Below are 18279 nucleotides of genomic sequence, written 5' to 3'. Positions count from 1 at the left end.
TAGAAAAGCATCAGTCAGAGGCTAGTGACTGTTGGGGAGCTGATAAGCTTCCTGCCCACTAGAAAAACAAAGAGTTTAAAATGTTTGCTTCCTCTAGTTAAGGTTTACATTTCTTAATAGGATGTTATTAGGAAGTTGCAGAGCAATCAAATGAGAAAACAATCGTTAATAAATTTTCTTAATAAAACAATTAAAGTAAATAGAAATTCCAAGTATCTCTTAGTGCATTAAATATATATGAAGTAACTTCTTTTTAGTTTTGTTGGGTAAATTAATTTGGAACAGCAGTAATTTAAAATGGTCCTGAGATTTAAACTATTTTGCAGTCACTGGTTTTACTTTGTGCCAAGTTCAGTCCCAGAAAGGTGGTTGCAGTTTTCACTCTTTTCGTCTTTACAGATTAATTGACACAGTGGTTTCTTTGTTGTTCTTTCGGTGAAAACCCTCAGCAAGTCTCCTTTTTCCAAGCTATCTGCCTTGTCCATGGCCCCTCTTAGTCTGAAAGTACAAAGAAAGCTAGGGTTCTTTTCAAAATTACTAATGATAAAGACTGTTCGTTCTCCCAGTCATCTTTGGTGCAATCTGTTTCAAATGCTGGGACGGATGAGTGTCTCAGAACAGTGTAGGAGGGCTGCCTGAGTGTGACTGAGCCACAGAGTTAAAAAAATAATCTAAAAAATAATATATTCATTTCAAATAGAAAATAAAATTCAAGGAAGCCATGACTTGCTTAAAACAAAACAAGCCAGTTAAGTTTATTGTCTGGATTATTAATTGTGCTGGATTGTTCAGCTGCCCTGAGAATGTCACTTTAATCATTCAGTGACTCTGAAGCCTGGGTCTCCGGAGATCATGTTCTGATCTCTCACATATGGTATATTGCACTGTTCGTTAGACCCACTGGTCCAGTCACACGGAAACGATGTTCAGACTATTTCTATCTGTATCTGCTGCTTTTTCTTCCTGAATGTGTCAGTCTCATGATGGGGACAGTGACTCCAGCTGATACAGGCACAATTGCTAATTGCAAAGAGAGACACTGCCGTAAAAATAGAGTGGGGCTTTATTTCCATTATAGTTTGGGCTTCAGGAGAAGACCCTGCCCCACAGATATATAATTCTCTTGGGAGAGGAGGGTGCAGAGGTATGTGAGATCACAGATGCTGAGTGGTGAAAAGAGGACAAGTTTCTGGGCTGGGATGCCGAAAACCTGGGTTCAATTCCAAGATGAAGGAAAAATTCTGATCAGTGTCATGAGATTCAGTTCTTAGCTCTCCACACTCTGTGCCATTTCAAAAATCTGGCTGCTTCATTTTGCTGATGAGATGGAAATGAGGACTTGCTTTGCACAGTGGGAAGCAAGATTTCTTGCTCCTCCCTCTGATAATTCAATGCTGGCAGTACAAAAGTGAGGAACAAGGTAATCTTATCCAGGATGGCTGTTAGCGAGTCAGGGATGACTTCTGGTTCCTGCTGGAGGGATAGAGCTTGGATGGAGCCCAGATAAGGATGCAGTAAGCTCATGTCTAGTAATCCGTTTCCAGCCACACATACAGAAGGTTCAGTACTGGTGGCTACCAGCAGAAACCGGGTCAAGGGATTCCCAAGCAGCTCAGAGTGCTTGCCAGGGGACCCCAAAATGTCACATCCAACTTCTCATCCTGCACTCTGTTGAGGAGGGCTGGCGAGTGATGTGCGAAATGTTGAGTCAGTATAAATGTCACAGCCAAAGGTCTTCAGAGTTGGAGTGACAACAGGAGGAGACACTAGTGCCAGGAGTTCTGACACAGGGAAAACGCTGTCACTGCCACCACCTCCGGCTGGGAGATTTATTGACGGTAACTTGGGATGTGCCATAAACAGAGGTGACATTAAACGAGTTTGACTGTCTCAGGGGCTAAGTTTTACAACTCAAAGTGTGAACTCTCTCTGCCTCACTGAGATCCTGAGGCATTTTTCCAGCAGCTCCCACGATCTCATTAAGTGTTCTCCTGAGAAGGGCTCCAACCCCAGAGAGCCCTCCCTGCACAGCACAGAGCCAGCTGCTGCCATCAGACACAAATATCTGCCGGGGAGCCCCGCATACACCCTCAGAGCTTAGCTATGGCTGCTACCACTGCCTCGCTGGGCACACAGCCTTCCGCACCATGGCTTTGTGAGGAAACTAGAAATGGCCACACAGGTGTCCCCAAGTACCAATGCTCCCCTGGTGTCAGAGGCTCCAACCTCAGTGCCAGCAGCTCGTGCCCAGGGACGAACCTCCCTGTAGCTGTGCTATGAGCGTTTGAACCTAGGTGAGCCTGCGCTGACATGTCCTCTCAGTGTGGTCTCAGCTTCTGAGGTCAAACCTGTGGTTTTCCCCTGGAGTCATTAGCCGCAAGCTGCTGTGCTGTCATGCAAATGCTTTCCTTCTGCTCTTTGGACGTGTCTGGGGATGCAATAGCAAGCTCTAGCTGCAGCCTTTCTTTCCCATAGTAAAACAGCTGCAGGGGCCGGACAGCTGCCATCCCGAGGAGGCACAGCTTGGTGAGCCACTGGGCTCTTCTGCTGAGGGGTTCCCTTGTTAAGGTAACACATTTTATCCCAGAAGCACCAAAATCTTCAGCAGAGCTCCAGGGATCCTGAATTCACTCACCTGTGTCCCATCTGCCTATCAAAGACAAAGCAGATGTGTGCAGAACAAGAGCAGAGCAGCCTATGACCACCAGCTCTGTTCTTTACAGATTGCATTCACCAACTTACAGGCCTTGAGGAAAGTGATGTAATCCTACAAGTTATGTCAGGGAAAAAGTTTATTTTGGTGACTTTCATAAGAAACCTCCTTGTCCTTCTGCCCTCATGGCCTTTCTCTCTGCTCCTCCAGTCTGCTCGCAGTTCTCCAAGGGCGTCTACGCCATCTTTGGATTTTATGAGAGGAGGACCGTCAACATGCTCACATCTTTCTGTGGGGCTCTCCACGTCTGCTTCATAACGCCCAGCTTCCCTGTCGAAACGTCCAACCAGTTTGTTCTCCAGCTTCGCCCAGAGCTCCAGGATGCCCTCATCAATGTCATCGAGCACTACAGCTGGCAGAAATTTGTGTACATTTATGATGCCGACCGGGGTAAGTCACAAGCGCGCAGGAAGAGTTACAGGCAATTGAACATAGTGGTCTAGGTGGAGTCTTGGCCTTGAGAATTCCCCTTACTGTGGGTTGCTGGAGGATAAAAATGTGGCTAAAGGTAGAGTCAACCTATGTCTTCCCCATTCTTTATTCCTTTTATAAGTATCCATCACTGCTGAAGGTGGGCATTGATCTAGATGTAACATCAGCCTGATCCAGTATATCACCGTTTACAGGTTTGGGTCTGAACCCCATCAACACACGGTAAATATTTAATGTGTAAGCAGTTTGAGTTTCAAATGGGGAAATTGTTTATATTGAATAGGTCCCATTTTTAAGTTTGTCCATCTCAAGGACACTGAGTCCCACATTTATAAATGTGAACCTACAGCTGCTCAGGTCTCACCTGACCCAACATCTCCTTGTAACACTGTGTGTGTTTCTGGCAGGTAGCTTGGAAATTCCAAGTTCCCTGCGTTAATCAGTGTTAGTTGTGTGTGTAAAATAACTAAAGCCTTTGTTGGGTTCTTGGAAGATATTATCTAACTTTCTAAACTAGGAACAGGGCTGGTGATCTCATTACTCTCTGATGCAGTTTCCACAGCTCTCAGATGCCTCTAAAGCTCCAGGCTTGGAGGCTGAGAGCAAAACAGGCTTCTCAGGGACAGAGCAGAGATAAGGGTCATTTACAGCTCTATCCTGGAAGTTATCATTAGCCATTGCAGGGACAGAATGACCTTAAGAGACAAGGAGAAGGTGTAAAAGCATCCTACCCTGCTTTCTGTTGACACAAGGCGTGGGCACTCTGAATATCCCAAAAGGACTGCAATAGGCAGAGTTGTCAAGCAGGACTCCAGAGTGGTGCTGGCTACACGTAATCTCCTCCGGAAGTCTTTGCACATAATTTAGGCAAGTTTGTTTTAAAAATAATGAAGTTTTCTAATGAGATGCTGCCGAGAGAGACAGGGACTCTGAATATGATTGTGTATTGTGATTGTGGAGGGTGTCCCTAACCCTAGGAGCATGCAGCCTAAACAGATCAAAGATGAGAAGGGAACTATGGACCAGAGAAATAAAGTGACTTGGGTAGTGACAGACAAGAAGACTGGGATTAGAGCTCTTATCTGAATCCTACAGCAGGGCCTGATCAATGAGACTGATTTGTGGATTACAGACAAAAACTAGGCCTGGAATCATCCTGTTTTCCTATGCTAGGACAGAAAAGGTAGGAGTCAGTTCTAGCCCAGCTGTGTTTGGATAAGATGCTAGACTATTAGCTGCTCTCTGTACCTCTGCTGTGCTCTTGCGATGCTGTATCCAGCCCGACCTGAGGCAGCTACACAGGCTGGCAGAGGGGTGGAAAGATTCCATTGCACAACTAAAACCTGGCTCTCCCCCTACCATTCTCTTTCCTTTCTCTTCCCATCACAGGGTTGTCAGTCCTACAGAAAGTGCTGGACACAGCAGCTGAGAAGAACTGGCAGGTGACAGCCGTCAACATCCTGACAACAACAGAAGAGGGCTACCGCGTGCTCTTCCAGGAGCTGGAGAAGAAGAAGGAAAGGCTGGTGGTGGTGGACTGTGAAACTGAGCGGCTGAACATCATCCTTAGCAAGGTTGTGTTGGTGTGGGTCTTCTGGAAGGGGTCTTGCATGTAGGACAGGAAGGGGTTTTTTTCCTGGAGAAGTTCTCTCCATTCTTGTCTGATCCATGTCTCATTGGGACTCTCATTACAGCAGGCTGCCGAGCTTGCAGATATTTCTCCTTTGTGTTATTGTGGAAACTGTAAAGCCCTATAAAGACTGGGAGCTCCCAGGTACTCATGCTGAGTGAGCTCTGCTTCTCCATGTCGCCTACTTGTTTGACTCCTCTGCTGAATCCTTTACACCCTCTTACTCCCCAATGAGTTTGCTTTATGCTAATTCCTCCAAGCAGCATGCATAAAATATGGCACTTCCTTGTTCTGCTGATTTTTTTTTCCAGTTTTCACACCTCCTGTGAGTTAGGGTACAGCTGTGAATTGGCACTGCTGGACTTCTGGTCCTCCAGCCTCCATAAACTGTACCAAATTATCACAACCAGCGCCAGCAGGACAGAAATGGAGAAGCTTTATGGTACATCTGCAGTGTCCTCAGGAGCACAGTCTCCAGATTGGGCTTAAAGCTCAGCATCCTCCCGGGACATTGAGGCTGTAGCAGGATCAGATGTTTCCAGCTCCTCTCATGCCTTGCAGCGAGAGACTGGTTAATTCACAGCCATCTCCTGGCTGTTTTGTCAGCTCATGGCCGCAAGGCAGACGGGATATGCAGTAGAGGACTCAGTAGCTAGGTTATGTCTCCTGCCTTACTCAGCCTCAATCTAGATAGTTGCCTAGTAGTGCAGACCTGAATTTTCCCCATCCTTTTTCCTCCATGCCTCCCTTAATGCTTTTCCTAAGTCCTGAATGTGGATTTCTGTGGACAGGAGACCAATGCTAGTCCATGAACAAGTCTCAGTCCACACTTGTGTCCCCTCCTCAACTCCAAACACAACACCTTTCCCTCTCACAGCCAAGGTTTCCCCACCGCTGGGACTCTCATTCCACGTGGCTTAGAAAGGTCCCCGCAGGGCCACACAGCTAGTGAGCTGTGGCTCCTGCTGTCGTACTTGTCATAACCAGCTCACTCTTACCTCGTGCTCCACACGTCGCCTTGTCTAAGCTACCTGTCATCTCCTGTCTCGCACTACAGCTGCTCGCTGTCTAGGGCAAGAACTGCCATTTCACCAGCTGCATGGCTCAGCGACGATCACAATCCATCCTTGTTGGTGCTACTCTGTTTTGTATATGATAAAAAAGCAGGTAGCAGGCTTAAACCTCAAAATAAAGGTCAGGCTTAGTGAAGGACAGATCAGATTATTCTGGAGGGTAAGGTCTTCTCTCTGACCATGGAGTAGCTGCAGTTTGAACAAGACATTTGGAAGGGCCTGGCTAATGAATTTGCCTTTTCTGCAAGCTTTGCTTTATAGTGTATCAAATTTCTAAGATTAATGATGTTTTTTTAAGCCTGGCTTGTCTAACAGAGAGTTAAGTTCTGTAGTCATATATTATCTAGCTTTCCTAATATGAACGAGAAAATAAGTCTTTCTTTCAAATTTCTTCGCATAACTGGAGCAAGATTTAAAATCAGATAAACTAAAGCTATTTGAAGAACACTAAAAAATACCCAGATCTCATGATTATTTGTTTTGCAATGCTGTAAAAAACATCCCTTTCCAGGAAGGAGAGGGACAATGTTGTGTTTTCCTGTATTAAAGACAGAGCAATTCCAGATGTCTGTGCCTAGGAGGTAACACTCCTGTTAGGGATACGGCTGTGAATGACTTTTTCAGACCAGTGTAGTCTGTTTTCAGCCTCGTTTGCCTTCTTCTTCTGAGTCCACAGGGACTTCTGAGAATGGAGATAGTTATCCCAGCAAAGCAGGGAATGTCAGGTCTTTCACAACATGCAGATAACTGGACAGGGTCAAAGACCGTGTTCAGCTCATTATCACAGGAAATTCAGCTGGGACTTAAACAGGGGCTGGTGGCTGGTCTCTCAGCTCATCACATCAGCAGCCTCTGTGTGGATGTCACTGTTGTGTTTTCCCTGGTTTTTTGAGTGTTTGAGGTGTTCAAAGAGCTGCCTTGGCCTCTCAGGAACATTTTAATGTGTTTATCTTCTTCCCTGACAAGCCTGTCCCTGTCTTTTGGTGGCTGTGAATTTGTGCTCTGCGGTGAACAGAAGAGCTGGGGATGGCTGTTTAGCATCAATCCCTCACGTGTACACACCAGCACTTGCACATGCTTTTAATTTCTTCACCCTACTCCATATGCATAAAACAAATAAGCGCCACTGACTCCAACAAGGCAGTTCTCATGTGCTGGTGATAGCAGCTGTAGAAGGGGCCAGTGCTCCGTGTGTTAATGATACGTGCAAAAATGACCCAGTTTCTTTCTTGGAGGTTTCTCTGTGTCATGTCTCAAGGGCATGATTTATCTTTGCCGAGGTAACTGTTGTTTATGAGCCAGGCCTTGATTCAGGGCAGGATATCCGCGGGGCCTCACTGTGTAGCCTTAATGGGATAAGTAAGCAGTGGGTTGTATTCCATCAAAGCCCTGTATTGTTTCTTTCTTGTCTCTCATTAAAATGAATAACTGGAATTTCTCCTTTGCCACTGTTTCACTCTGAGAGGATTTCTCTCTAATAGATGTCAAACTGGCCCATTAAGAAGTGGGTAATGAAACCTAGGTGGCCCAAGTGAGCTATCGGCATGCAGCCCAGCACAGCCTCTCACCACGTTCAGGCTAAGTGATAAATGCTATTATAACCTCAGCTTGCTACTGCCGTCCGGACACATTAAGACTGAGCAAGCATTTTAAAATAAATTAAGATCACAAATAACTGTGTAAAACACAGGAAGCAAGCCTCATAATTCAGGTGGATGGGCTGCAAGATTAACAGCTCAGGGAAAGCTGGATGGCAGCCCTCTCCGGTTCATCGACTCTGACACCTCATAAAATAACAATGGAAGAGTTTGGGCAGAAGGAGCCAATGCCAGCTACTGTTGATACTGTAGAAATAGGGAATTGGATTGTAATTCTTAGACATCCCAGTGCCCTGGAGATGCTCCTTCCTCCCACAAGGTTTGGGACCTATTGCAAAGGTCGGTTTCAGTTGATAAATGGAAGGGAAAAAGTTGGGTCTGGTTTTGTTTCTCAGATCTGGCAATGGAAGGTACTCAGAAAACTACCCTAATAAGAGTATATATCTTTATAGCCTTAGGTATACAGGTATCTGAGGGCTTCAAACTGCTCAGCAGAAGCCATACTGAAGGGGTCCTACAGGAAGAACAACAGGGCAGTGAAGGTGGTGATGCTGACATTAGTTGTTTAAGGATCTGCTACTAAATGAAGCCTTCATGGGAGTTAATTGCTGCCCCCATGTTAATGCTGGGAATCAGATGAGTTTTAATGTGCATACAAGAGCCACTTCATCAAAGAGCGGCTAAGGCAGATGAACCAGTTGCACAGAGCAAGTGTCAGCTCATTTATAATCCATTTGGAAATTCCTAACTGGCTGCTCGTGATAATCTGGGAGTGTTGTCCCATGGGGAGGATCAGTCTGTGTTCATCTGACGCTTCTTAAACACCTGCTACCAGCCTGGTATCAGAGAGCAGTCCTGAGTAGACTGATCTCTAGTGGAATCCAGCACAACAGCCGTTTTATTATCATTCTGGCTGTGAGGATTTTTCTGGCCTTGCTGTCACTTGTCTAGATTTTGCCTGAGTGTTGGCAATGCAGGCAGTAATTCAGAACCAATTCATATGACAATGGAAATAAGAGATAGTGTTGCCATCTTATGGAAACAGCACGGTTCCCTCAGAAACTGGCAATTCTCATGTTTCCTTGTGTTTTTACTGGTTTTGAGGGCGTGTTGATTTGGGCTGTTTTTTTTTACTACTGTCTTCTTTCTGTATGTGGATTGGCTGAAAAGCAGATGGTATCTGGCTTTAGTAACCTGGTAAGAATTTAACAGTGGTGCTGGAAATCAGTGGAGAGGAATTTCAATGGAAACATGGAGTCAGCAAGAATAATGTGATTTTTAACTGTATTCTTTCTGTATTTTTTTAAATCAAGAAAAAGACAGCTAGGGAACATCTGATCAATGACCCTGTCCCACATTATCACATGCAACCCCACAACAGCTGGCTCCTTTCTTCTTAGGCAACGGGATTTTTTCCAGCTAACATAGAAACTTTCAAATGTTACAGATCTATAAGCAATTGTGCTGATAAAAGAGAATAAAACCCTAACTCTACAGACATCAGGGAGAAAGGAATAAGTGGTAAAGAGCATATATAGGGACGCCATGAGCATGAAGATATAAATAATCTTAATGAACATGGGAGGGGAATCCTCTGTTGAGTAACATGTCCAGGCAGCTTTGTTCTGAAGATGTGGCTTGAAGCTACCCCAATGCACTAAAGGACTAAAATTGCCCTTTATTGTAAACCTCCTGACATCTCACCCAGGTCAGTATCTGGGGCAGGAACTCTGGCTCAGAGGATGAGCAGAAAAGCTCTCGTCTTGCTCAGTGTTTCAGCTGCATTCACAGGACAAATGGACCTTGGCTTCCTGCTTTGTTCCTTTAGTGTCTGAAATATAAATCTTGTTTAACCTTTTAAGTTGTTTTTTGGTTTTTTTTTTTTGTTTTTGTTTTTGTTTTTTTTTTTTGAAAAAGCATTGGTTTTATCCCTAAGCCCATAGGAAAAAAGTTGATCCAGGTAGCTTAGTCTCCTGCCTGTGGAATCTACTTGGGTATCTTGTCCTGTCTAATTTCAGACTTGCTGCTCAAATATCATGTGTGAAAGCTCTGTCCTTCCTCCGACAAGGTTGTGAACTTTTCTTTAGCTGTGTCTTCCTGTCTTCAACCAGTCTCATTGGGGAAAAAATGAGGAGGAAGGGTAGATAAATAAAGCTCTACTTCCTTAGTTGGTCTCTGCTAACTATCCTTGGTTTGCATCTTGCAGATCATAAAGCTTGAAAAAAATGGGAACGGATACCACTACATTCTGGCAAATTTGGTGAGTTGCCCTCCTTTGCATTTTCTTTATCATCTCATATTTTGTAAAGAACTATACTTATAGATAATAAGCTTGAAGTCTTTTTACTAATCCACCTTCTGGGTAGAAAGAATACCAAAGTCTTTTGCAGTGCTCTCCTCATGATGTTTTCTGTCTTGAGCCAGCAAGGTTATCTCCAGGGTATCTCCAAGGTTGCTGGAATATTTTTTTGCCTCCAGAATCAATCTGCATCTTTTCAAAGCCACTTAAGCCAACTGTCAATTACTGCTTGTTGTGATCATGATTTTTTTCACATGCCATGGGCACCTGGGGTCCTGGCATCACCCTCCCAGCTCCTTTCAGTCAGGCCACCAAGAAGTTGTTGACTATTGGTAGCAACTTGCATTTTATAACTAGTTTTAACTCCACTCCAGTGTGTGTCCCCCAAGTGAAGTGTTTCACAGCCATCCTGGGAGCCCCACTAAGGGCAGACATGTTAATAATGATGCACTCTGACCTTCCAGTAAGAATAAAATCTGTGCCTATTCCGCAACTTGGTGCTAAATCAAATCTGACTGCCATGGCTCTAAGGAGTGAATTGGATTTAAAGATTTCTTTAGGGAGACGATTGTCCCTTTAATGCAGGGAGGTGTTGCCTGGGGACAGAGCAGCTGCAGGGTCACTTTTCTGGAGCAATATGCTGTCCTTTCCTTGGAGGCTGGAGAATTTCTTTGCCTGGGGATGTTTGGGAAGAGGTAGAAGAGAAGAATAACCTCGATCCAAAGGGCAGCTGGAGGTTTTCTGCAGCAGAGCTCCTGCCCCGGTGTGTCCATCCATCCACGCAAGGGGATGTGCAGAGAACAGGCTGGTACAACCCAGGGCTGTGGCTGCTCCCCCAGGAGCTCTCCCGCTGTGTCCCTGCTGGGTCCGGAGCCCGTTCTTCCCTCCCGCAGCTGCATCTGCCAGGCAGCACGTCAGACCCAGGGTAATTAAACTTTAAACTACCAATTAGTCAAGCGGTTGCTGCCATTCTTCTTCTCACAGTCCCAAGATAACTCTATAATTTACAAGACAAAAATGGCCACATAATTACCCCACAGTGGCCTGATACTGACCCTGCACTTCTGCATGTAATTACAAAGTTAAAAATGTTACTTGTGCAGGGGGAGACAGGCAAACTGCAGAGCAGCCAATAACTTCAGTTACTAATTTTTAAGCAATTATTATTTGCTGTAACCCAGGTCCTGGTCCTCAGATGTTTGTGAAAGTCCCTTCACTGAAGCTAAGCAGGGAAGGTACCTGGAGTAGCTGGAGTGTATGTGCCTATGCGCTTTTATGTATACCCATGCAAAAAGCTTAATGTGAATTCTATTACTTCTGGTCTGTGCAAGGTTTCATAAGAATAAATACATTACAGGCATAAGGTAGTCTAATGCTGATGTGCTGGAATTATGAAGGACATTTCCCTCTGTCTTATGATACCACTCTCTCTCACCTTCAGCCTGAGAAAGCACGCTTTTCCCATCTTTAATTTGTTTTCTTAGCCTTTGCACAAATGCTGAGAGGACAGAGCTGGCAGGAAGAGGCTGCAAACTCAGCCAACAAGGATTATAAATAATTAACTCAGGCTCTGATGAGACTACCAGAAACCACTGTTACTAGCTGTGCCTTTCAAGCAGCTTTGATTTGGGAGGAGGAGGAGAAGAGTAAAAGGAATTTTAGCTCTCTCCTTTGGTATTTCCTGCTCCTTAAAAAACAGCATTGCAAAAGAGTCAAACTCCAGAAATAAGAATATTATAAAAAAAGAAAAGGTGGAAATAATGAGACAAAATGGGAAAACTATTTTTTAAAAAAGGACTAACATTCCTGAAGGTTAAGAAGGTACTTTCCAGGGCAGAACAAGCTTTGCGGTTCTGCCACGCACACAGGCAGGTTCAGGCACCAGAAGCCAAATCAGTATCCGCGATGTGCTGCACCCACATGAGAGTTCCTCACTGATCAGTTCTGCAAGGAGAACAGCACAAAGGCCGTGAAGGTCCCAGGTTCCTGAGGCCATCATTACAGCAGGAAGGACAGCAAGCCTCCCTCTGCAGGGATGCAAGAGATGTTATAAGGGATTGGCAGAACATGGGAATCTGGCGTCTGCCAGGGTTAAACCCTAGTGTGGATGCTCTGATCCCAGAGATCACAGTAGGTTTCACCCGCTTCTAAGGACATCTCATTGCTGGATTAAAGCCTTCAGAGGGTGTAACATGCTATAATTTATTCCCACTGACTCATACACATAGTGGATAGAACTTAAACACCCCATATTTTCCCCTGTAGATAGGCCCTAAGATGACAGGGTGTGCATTGCCCCCACACACACACGTACCCTCATGTGCATACCCGCATGCCTAGAAAACAGCCTGGTTTTGTGGAAGTGGCTCATTCTGGAGTACTGGGTCATAAGAGGATAAATTAAGAACTAAAAACTGCAAGTGCCTGAACAGTTCCAAATGAGTTATTTTTTCTCCCCTGTGCTGACTGTCAGAGTCCTGGTTTTAGGGCTGTCATTCTATGTGAAGATAAGGTTTCCAGACCTGGCTGGGATAGGCAGAAGAGAACCCTCAGCTGGTTTGTAGCCACCAAGTTACCTGTAGTAGCTGGAGCAAGGGGATGAATTTTCAATACTTGCCTTTTGCAATGCTGCCTAACCTTCTTGGGCCCTTTCTCATGGGGAGACAATTATGGAAATGACACATTGGAAGTAAATTTGGGGAAATATTTATGGATAACCCCACTGAAATTCTTATTTTTGGCTATATCTTTGTTCAGAGCTATACTCAACCAAAAAACCAAAAGTAGCTCAGTTGCAGCAGCTCCAAACTGCGGTTACATGAGGAGTGCAAAGCAAATGAGTTTGCAAGGCAATGCACAGGCTGAATAAGGCCTGCAAAAATCATCCATTTTGAACACGGAGGAATTCCCTGTCTGGTCACAAATGATTAATGAATGAAGAGGAACTGGCTTGCATTAATCACCACTTGTTTGCCCAGCGGTTGCTGTCAGGTGAGCTACAGTAAAGCACCAAGCAGGATCTGACAAGTAGCAGCAAATGAATACTAGTATTTCCTAGCAGGAACAGTTTTCTTTTTCAGTAAAATTGCTGTTGCCAAGGTGAGACAATAGTATTTCTGTGTTCACAAACAAAATGAAACCGTTCTGCACCTTAGGCCATGGGCAAACATCCTTCTCCAAATCTGCTATGCCTGTTAAAGACACAACCTGTCTCGTCTGTCTCCAGCATCGCTGCCAGGGAAAAGGTTCCTGTGAGCATCCCTGCCTCTCCTTGAGGCAAATTTGGCACTGTCTGTGGCTTCTGCAAACTCATGAAAACGGATCCTCAACTTGTACCCATATGAATTACCCCAATTAGCTTTTACCAGCTGCCAGCCTGGATATTTGTCAGGTGTACCACCACTGGGGGGTTGCAATTGTCTCTCTCTCTCTGTATCTTTATTTTTCTTCTTGGAAGTCAAAGAGTTTTGGCAACTTTAAGAAGTGTTTGTTTTTGTGAGCCTTATTTTTCTAAGCTTTGTTCTCAGCCTTTGAGAGCATCAGTGTAGCAACCACAAAGAAAAAAAAAACCTATAGTCTATACTCTCAGAGGAGCAAGCTTAGAATTTTCTGGGATTCCTTTCTTTTGATGTTACAGATATTTTTCCCCACAACCTTGGCTTCGTGTATCTGACCTACACCAGAGATGCAGGCTGACTCCTGTCAGTAGTGGGAGAACATCATCTCTCTTGGGCAGAGGAAAATCTTTGTCTTAAAATAAGTGACATTCGTGTGACCTGTCTTTAAAAGAAAAGTATGAAGGACAGGTGCCACATACAGTGTTTCAGCATTTCTTTTTCCTGGTGCATTAGTCCAGGTTGTTCTTTTAGCAAATTCTCTTGTTTGAAGTTGAATAGATAAGTGTATGAGATTGCTGATGCTAGGGGTAGCAGGGAAGAGCAAAGATAAAAACAGAGTTGATTAGCAGAGGCAAGCATTTTACCCTGTGCCATTTTGCATCAGCATGTGTCAGTGCTGACTTAGACCATGGACAAGAGTTTCACTTTGCAAGCACTTGTGGTGGCTTTGGAGGTTACCAGCACAGCAGCTTGTGCAGGAGTCAGGCAAAATCTGCTAGTTTGATTCAGTTCATCTGTGGTTTAAATGGGCCTCTTTGATTTCTCCTCTCAAAAATGGAAGAGAGAACTTGTGCATCACCAGGGCTGAGACACGGTGACCTGAGTCCAACAGCTGGTGCAGGAAGAAGATGAAGAAAAGGAAACATCCCGAACTGGCTGTCGAAAAGGAGTGTCCACATCCCTGGGGAGCAAATTTCTACCGGCACAGGCAGAGATCAGCTCCCCTGCTGCGATGCAGCACCAACATGTCCCGCAGCTCAGCTGTGGCTGCACCAGGAGGGTCTGCGGTGCCTGTGCTGGGCACCAGCTCAGTGCAAGAAGCTGAATCTGCCACCGCACACGTGTGCCGTGTGGCACTGGTCGTGTGCTGACGGCTCCGCTCCCTGCACAGAGCCTCTGATTCAGCTTGCCTAGAGCTAAAATACTGCAGTTCTCAGTCTCCCATCAGCTTGAAAGCTGCTGTGTTTATTTTAATCACCCTCAGTTATTAATACTGCCTCCTGCCTCCTGAAGTATTGCTGACTGCAGGTACAAGCAAGGTGAGCAATGCTCGGGTTTGCATCACTGGCCGATTGGAAATTCTGTTTTGTGGGAGTTTCCAAAAGGATGTGTACAGAATTGGCTTCTTGTCCTGATAAGGTCTCAAGATGCCTCATCTTGCAAAAATGCTCTTTCTAATGTTGGAAAGAGATGTCCTACATTATTTTTGGGTTTCTAAAACTATGCCAGTTAGACTTTTCCTCTTCCTGAGAGGTTAGTGCAGGTAGATTCATGAGAAAACTTGGTTTTCCAGGCAGAGGAAGACAGTAAAATTTGTAAGGTCTGCATTTCACTTCCAGGCAGCTTTTCTATCCTGATTCAATTATCAAGCAAAAGAAAGCCTTATAACATTATCTCATCTGAATTACTGATAGTAAAAGACACAGCAGTGCCCTGAATTAATTTTTGCTTGAATTAGAGTGTCTCATGTAAAAGAAAATCATCTGGGTTTGATACAAAAATTGCCCACACAGGAGAATATGAACCACAACCTTGGAAGGATTTTTGCAGTAGCTAATGAGGGCTCAAAAGCATGAGAAACTTACTGTGGCTTTATAAAAAAGTCACCATCAGGTGAGTAACTCACAGATTATATTACAACCATTGGAAGGAAAAATGTGTTTGCTTAAATCTCATCAAAAGGGTGTTGAACTAACAAGTTTCCTCAGCCATTTGCAGTCTCCTAATCCATTACCCCTGCTCAACTGGCAAGGGGTGATGTGTAAATTTGTAGTATCTTTCTCATGGTGACTTCATTGATGCTTTTTTCTCATCAAAAATTCAGCTTCCTCCATCAGATTTATGTTTCTGTTTGCTAGACCAAATATTCCATTACTGACATTTTGATCTTTGTAAACTGTGATCAGGACATCCCTTAATCATATCTTTGGTTGAAGTCCTGGCATTTGTCACTACATGGCACGTTTCCCAAACCTTTGAATCAGTTTCTGCTCTGAAAGCTCTCTAAAGCACGAACATCCACCTAGAACATCTGTCCCTCTGCCTGGACTGAGCATTTCAACAAGATGTGTGTGATCATTTATATCCAGAATGTGCTGCAGCAGTAGGATTAGGCTGATGTAAAATAATATCACAAAGAAAACTTTTGCCCGCAGAGCTGTACTGAAAAACCCCAAGTTACTGGTCATCTCCAGCTCTGTTCCCTTGAGTCCTGGATCCTCATCTGACTTGGTTTGCTTTGCATCAATAGACAGAACAAAACGGACTCACCAGACGGCAGGATTGGGACCCTGTCTGACAGCACCCCTTCTTCCCATCTTTCTTTCTCCTTCTTCTTCGCTTCTATATGACAGTGAGGACTCACATGTTTTCCTACCACAATGAGGTTGGACATATTACTATTTCTGCGGAAGAGAAGAAGGCCTCTCCTGTTGGAAGGCATGCTGCAAAGAGACTTGAGCAGATGGGCTCTTTTTTGATGTACCGTCCTTATTAATACAAAGTGATGGGAGTGAGGAATGACACTTCACTGGAAAGACAAGCTTGAAGATAATTTGGTATATTAGGGATGCTCCATCTGGGAACACTTGACTTCTTGCTCCCTGCAGAAAGACACCAGTGTACCTTGGAATGACAGGAGTCACTTTGCATTCACTCAGCTGATCTACAGCCATTCAGAAGCAATTGTTTTGCTTTTCAAAGTTCCTTATAATCATAAAGTCTGCTAGCAGGGAGCAGTTTGGTATTGCAAGCCATGCATGGATTGCATCTGAAGAGAGCTGGGCCAGCTTCCTGATGCTGCCACAGGTTTCTGTGGCTCCCACCCAAGCTCAGGCTGAATTGCTTAAATGCTTTTTGCTTAAAAAGAAATATTTCAGTGTGAGACTTGTAAAAAGAAAAAAAATATAGGTTCCAGTCTCTTCCTCCCAGACAGAAAGGGACTAAAGCACCTAACGCTCATTCCCAGGGTGAGGGCACCATGTTAGGTTCATCCAACAAGTCTTCTCCATGCAATTCAAGAGAAAAGGGGCTTTTTCTATCTCATCATTCAGAGATGAGTTTTACTGGTCTTGGTAGGAGATCTGGAGGGCTCAAAAGATGCAAAGGCAGGAGAGAAAACAACAGTGTTTCTCAGAAATGTGGCAGTCTTCAAGGAGACTCTAGTGTCCTTTCTCTCAGGAAAAGCTAAGACTTAGAGTAAGGCAGGGAGATTTTAAGCTGAGCTGCGGGAAGGTTTATGAGACAACGAGCTGCAGCCTGTCCAGAGCTCAGCCCTCGCTGCCTGTTACGGCAGCTTCAAAGGCACGATTGCACCACAGGAGGCACCTTGCAGGGAAAGTGCCAGTGATTAATACTCATTTAGTGAAATACAGAGAGAATCTGAAGGCATGAGGCAGTGGTCAGCTGCCTGTCAATGTCTGGGTATGGAGGGGAGGCTGCTGCTGCCTGTGGTGTCCCTGTGATCTGGGACAATGTCCCAGAAGGAGCAATGTCACCTGGTGTCATCAATGTGTGGAGAAGAGGCAAAGGTTTCGGACAGTGAGGCAGTGAAATATGAGGGTGAAAGGAGAAATGCAGGAAACTAAGTGGAGCTGGCAGGTTTGAGGAGGGTCATGCACAAAGGAACAAGCCTTTCCCTACACTGTCTGACAGCCATCTGCACTGCCCACTCAGTGTCTTGGCTCCTCATGGTGTTCAGGGTATAAATAAGGAGCTGGCTCATTTCTGGGGGACTTTATTTTCAAGGCAGATCCTTCGTGGACCAGTTAATCAAGATGGATTCATGAGGCCCATTTCAAGTCATCAGTCTTCCTGCATTATGCATTTCCTTTGATGATTGAGTCTACAAGCAATGGAAAGGAATATAAATGTGTGACTTGCTGACACCTCTCCCAGCAACCAAGGCAGCAAGTGGGACAGTAAAACAACCTTTGGCTGAAAAATGTTTTCAGTTTAAGAACAGCATAAAGAACAGATGCAGCAAGGAAAACACAATGAGGAGAAAACCCTTCCCAGTAGTGTTCTGTTTTCTATTTGAAGGCATGAAGTTCTGTAACAGCTGCCCATGTTATTTACTAGCAGCAGGACCTCTCCATGTAATCGCTTTGTGAGGTTCATTAATGCAGAGAAAACAGTCCATGGAATGGGCTAAAGAGCAAGTTTTCTCCTTCGAACTGAGCCTGGCTGTTGCTCGAACCGTATGTTGCAGATGCTGTGATTCAGAGCAGGCATAGAGGAGGGAGGCTGTCTCAGCCCATCAGCACGGATGGGTCTGGATTTCTGTGGTTTATCATCGGCCTGCTAATTCAATGGCATTTGGAGAAAGCCATACGTTTTCCAGGCATATGCAAGACAGGAGGCTGTATTCCCTGGTTTGCTGAGATGATTTTGCAAAGTGAATTTAAATCAAAGGGACAGCTACTCCTGCTGTAGGGCAGGGGCTGGGCTGGCTGACGTGCTGGCCCTTCCAGCTTGGTTTTGATGGTTCCCAGAGAGAACTGTGCCTGTAGAAGTGTTTTCTCCCCGGGAGTACCTATGTCCTGGGCAGTGATTCTGTTTGGGGCCCTGGGGAGCTCGGTGTTGGCTCTGGGTCCCTCTGAACCTGCTTTGCGGGGGTGCTGGCACAGCACCTGTGTCCCTCCTCTTCCTCCCCAGGGGACTTGGCAGAGCTGCTCGGGGAGGTGAAGCCAGATACCCGTGTGTCCAACAGAAACATCCCAAATGCTTCAGGTTTAAAGAGCCTGAAGAAAGTCACACACCACCAAATTCCAGCTCAGCTCGTTTCCCTGAACCGCCCACTGTGCTCCAGATGTGGCTACAAAGGGAACTTTTTCTAGTGTTCGCTGGTAGATTTTTGAAACAGTTTTGGCCACTGAGGTCCCATGGAGTCTGTAGTTCCAGTAGTGTTCACTTCTT

At 45.0% G+C, this 18279-nt stretch overlaps 1 protein-coding gene across 4 annotated transcripts in view; it reads left to right on the top strand.

Annotated features, from left to right (window-relative positions):
* GRIA1 (glutamate ionotropic receptor AMPA type subunit 1) overlaps nt 1–18279 on the top strand; it is a gene marked incomplete at both ends in the record, with an annotated part of 120991 nt that overhangs the window by 54548 nt on the left and 48164 nt on the right. For 3 of the 4 annotated variants that reach the window (XM_080353599.1, XM_080353597.1, XM_080353598.1), the window contains 3 exons: nt 2864–3103; nt 4535–4719; nt 9653–9706. In XM_080353599.1, coding sequence (XP_080209725.1) covers nt 2864–3103; nt 4535–4719; nt 9653–9706 — 479 coding nt within the window. The remainder of the gene's footprint in view (nt 1–2863; nt 3104–4534; nt 4720–9652; nt 9707–18279) is intronic. The other variant, XM_080353600.1, reaches the window with a different exon arrangement.

This window comes from Nesoenas mayeri (genome assembly GCF_963082525.1).
Source record: "Nesoenas mayeri genome assembly, chromosome: 14".
NCBI lineage: Eukaryota > Metazoa > Chordata > Aves > Columbiformes > Columbidae > Nesoenas > Nesoenas mayeri.
Note: the sequence above shows the minus strand (reverse complement) of the source record. Positions and strands in the feature narration are given on the sequence as shown.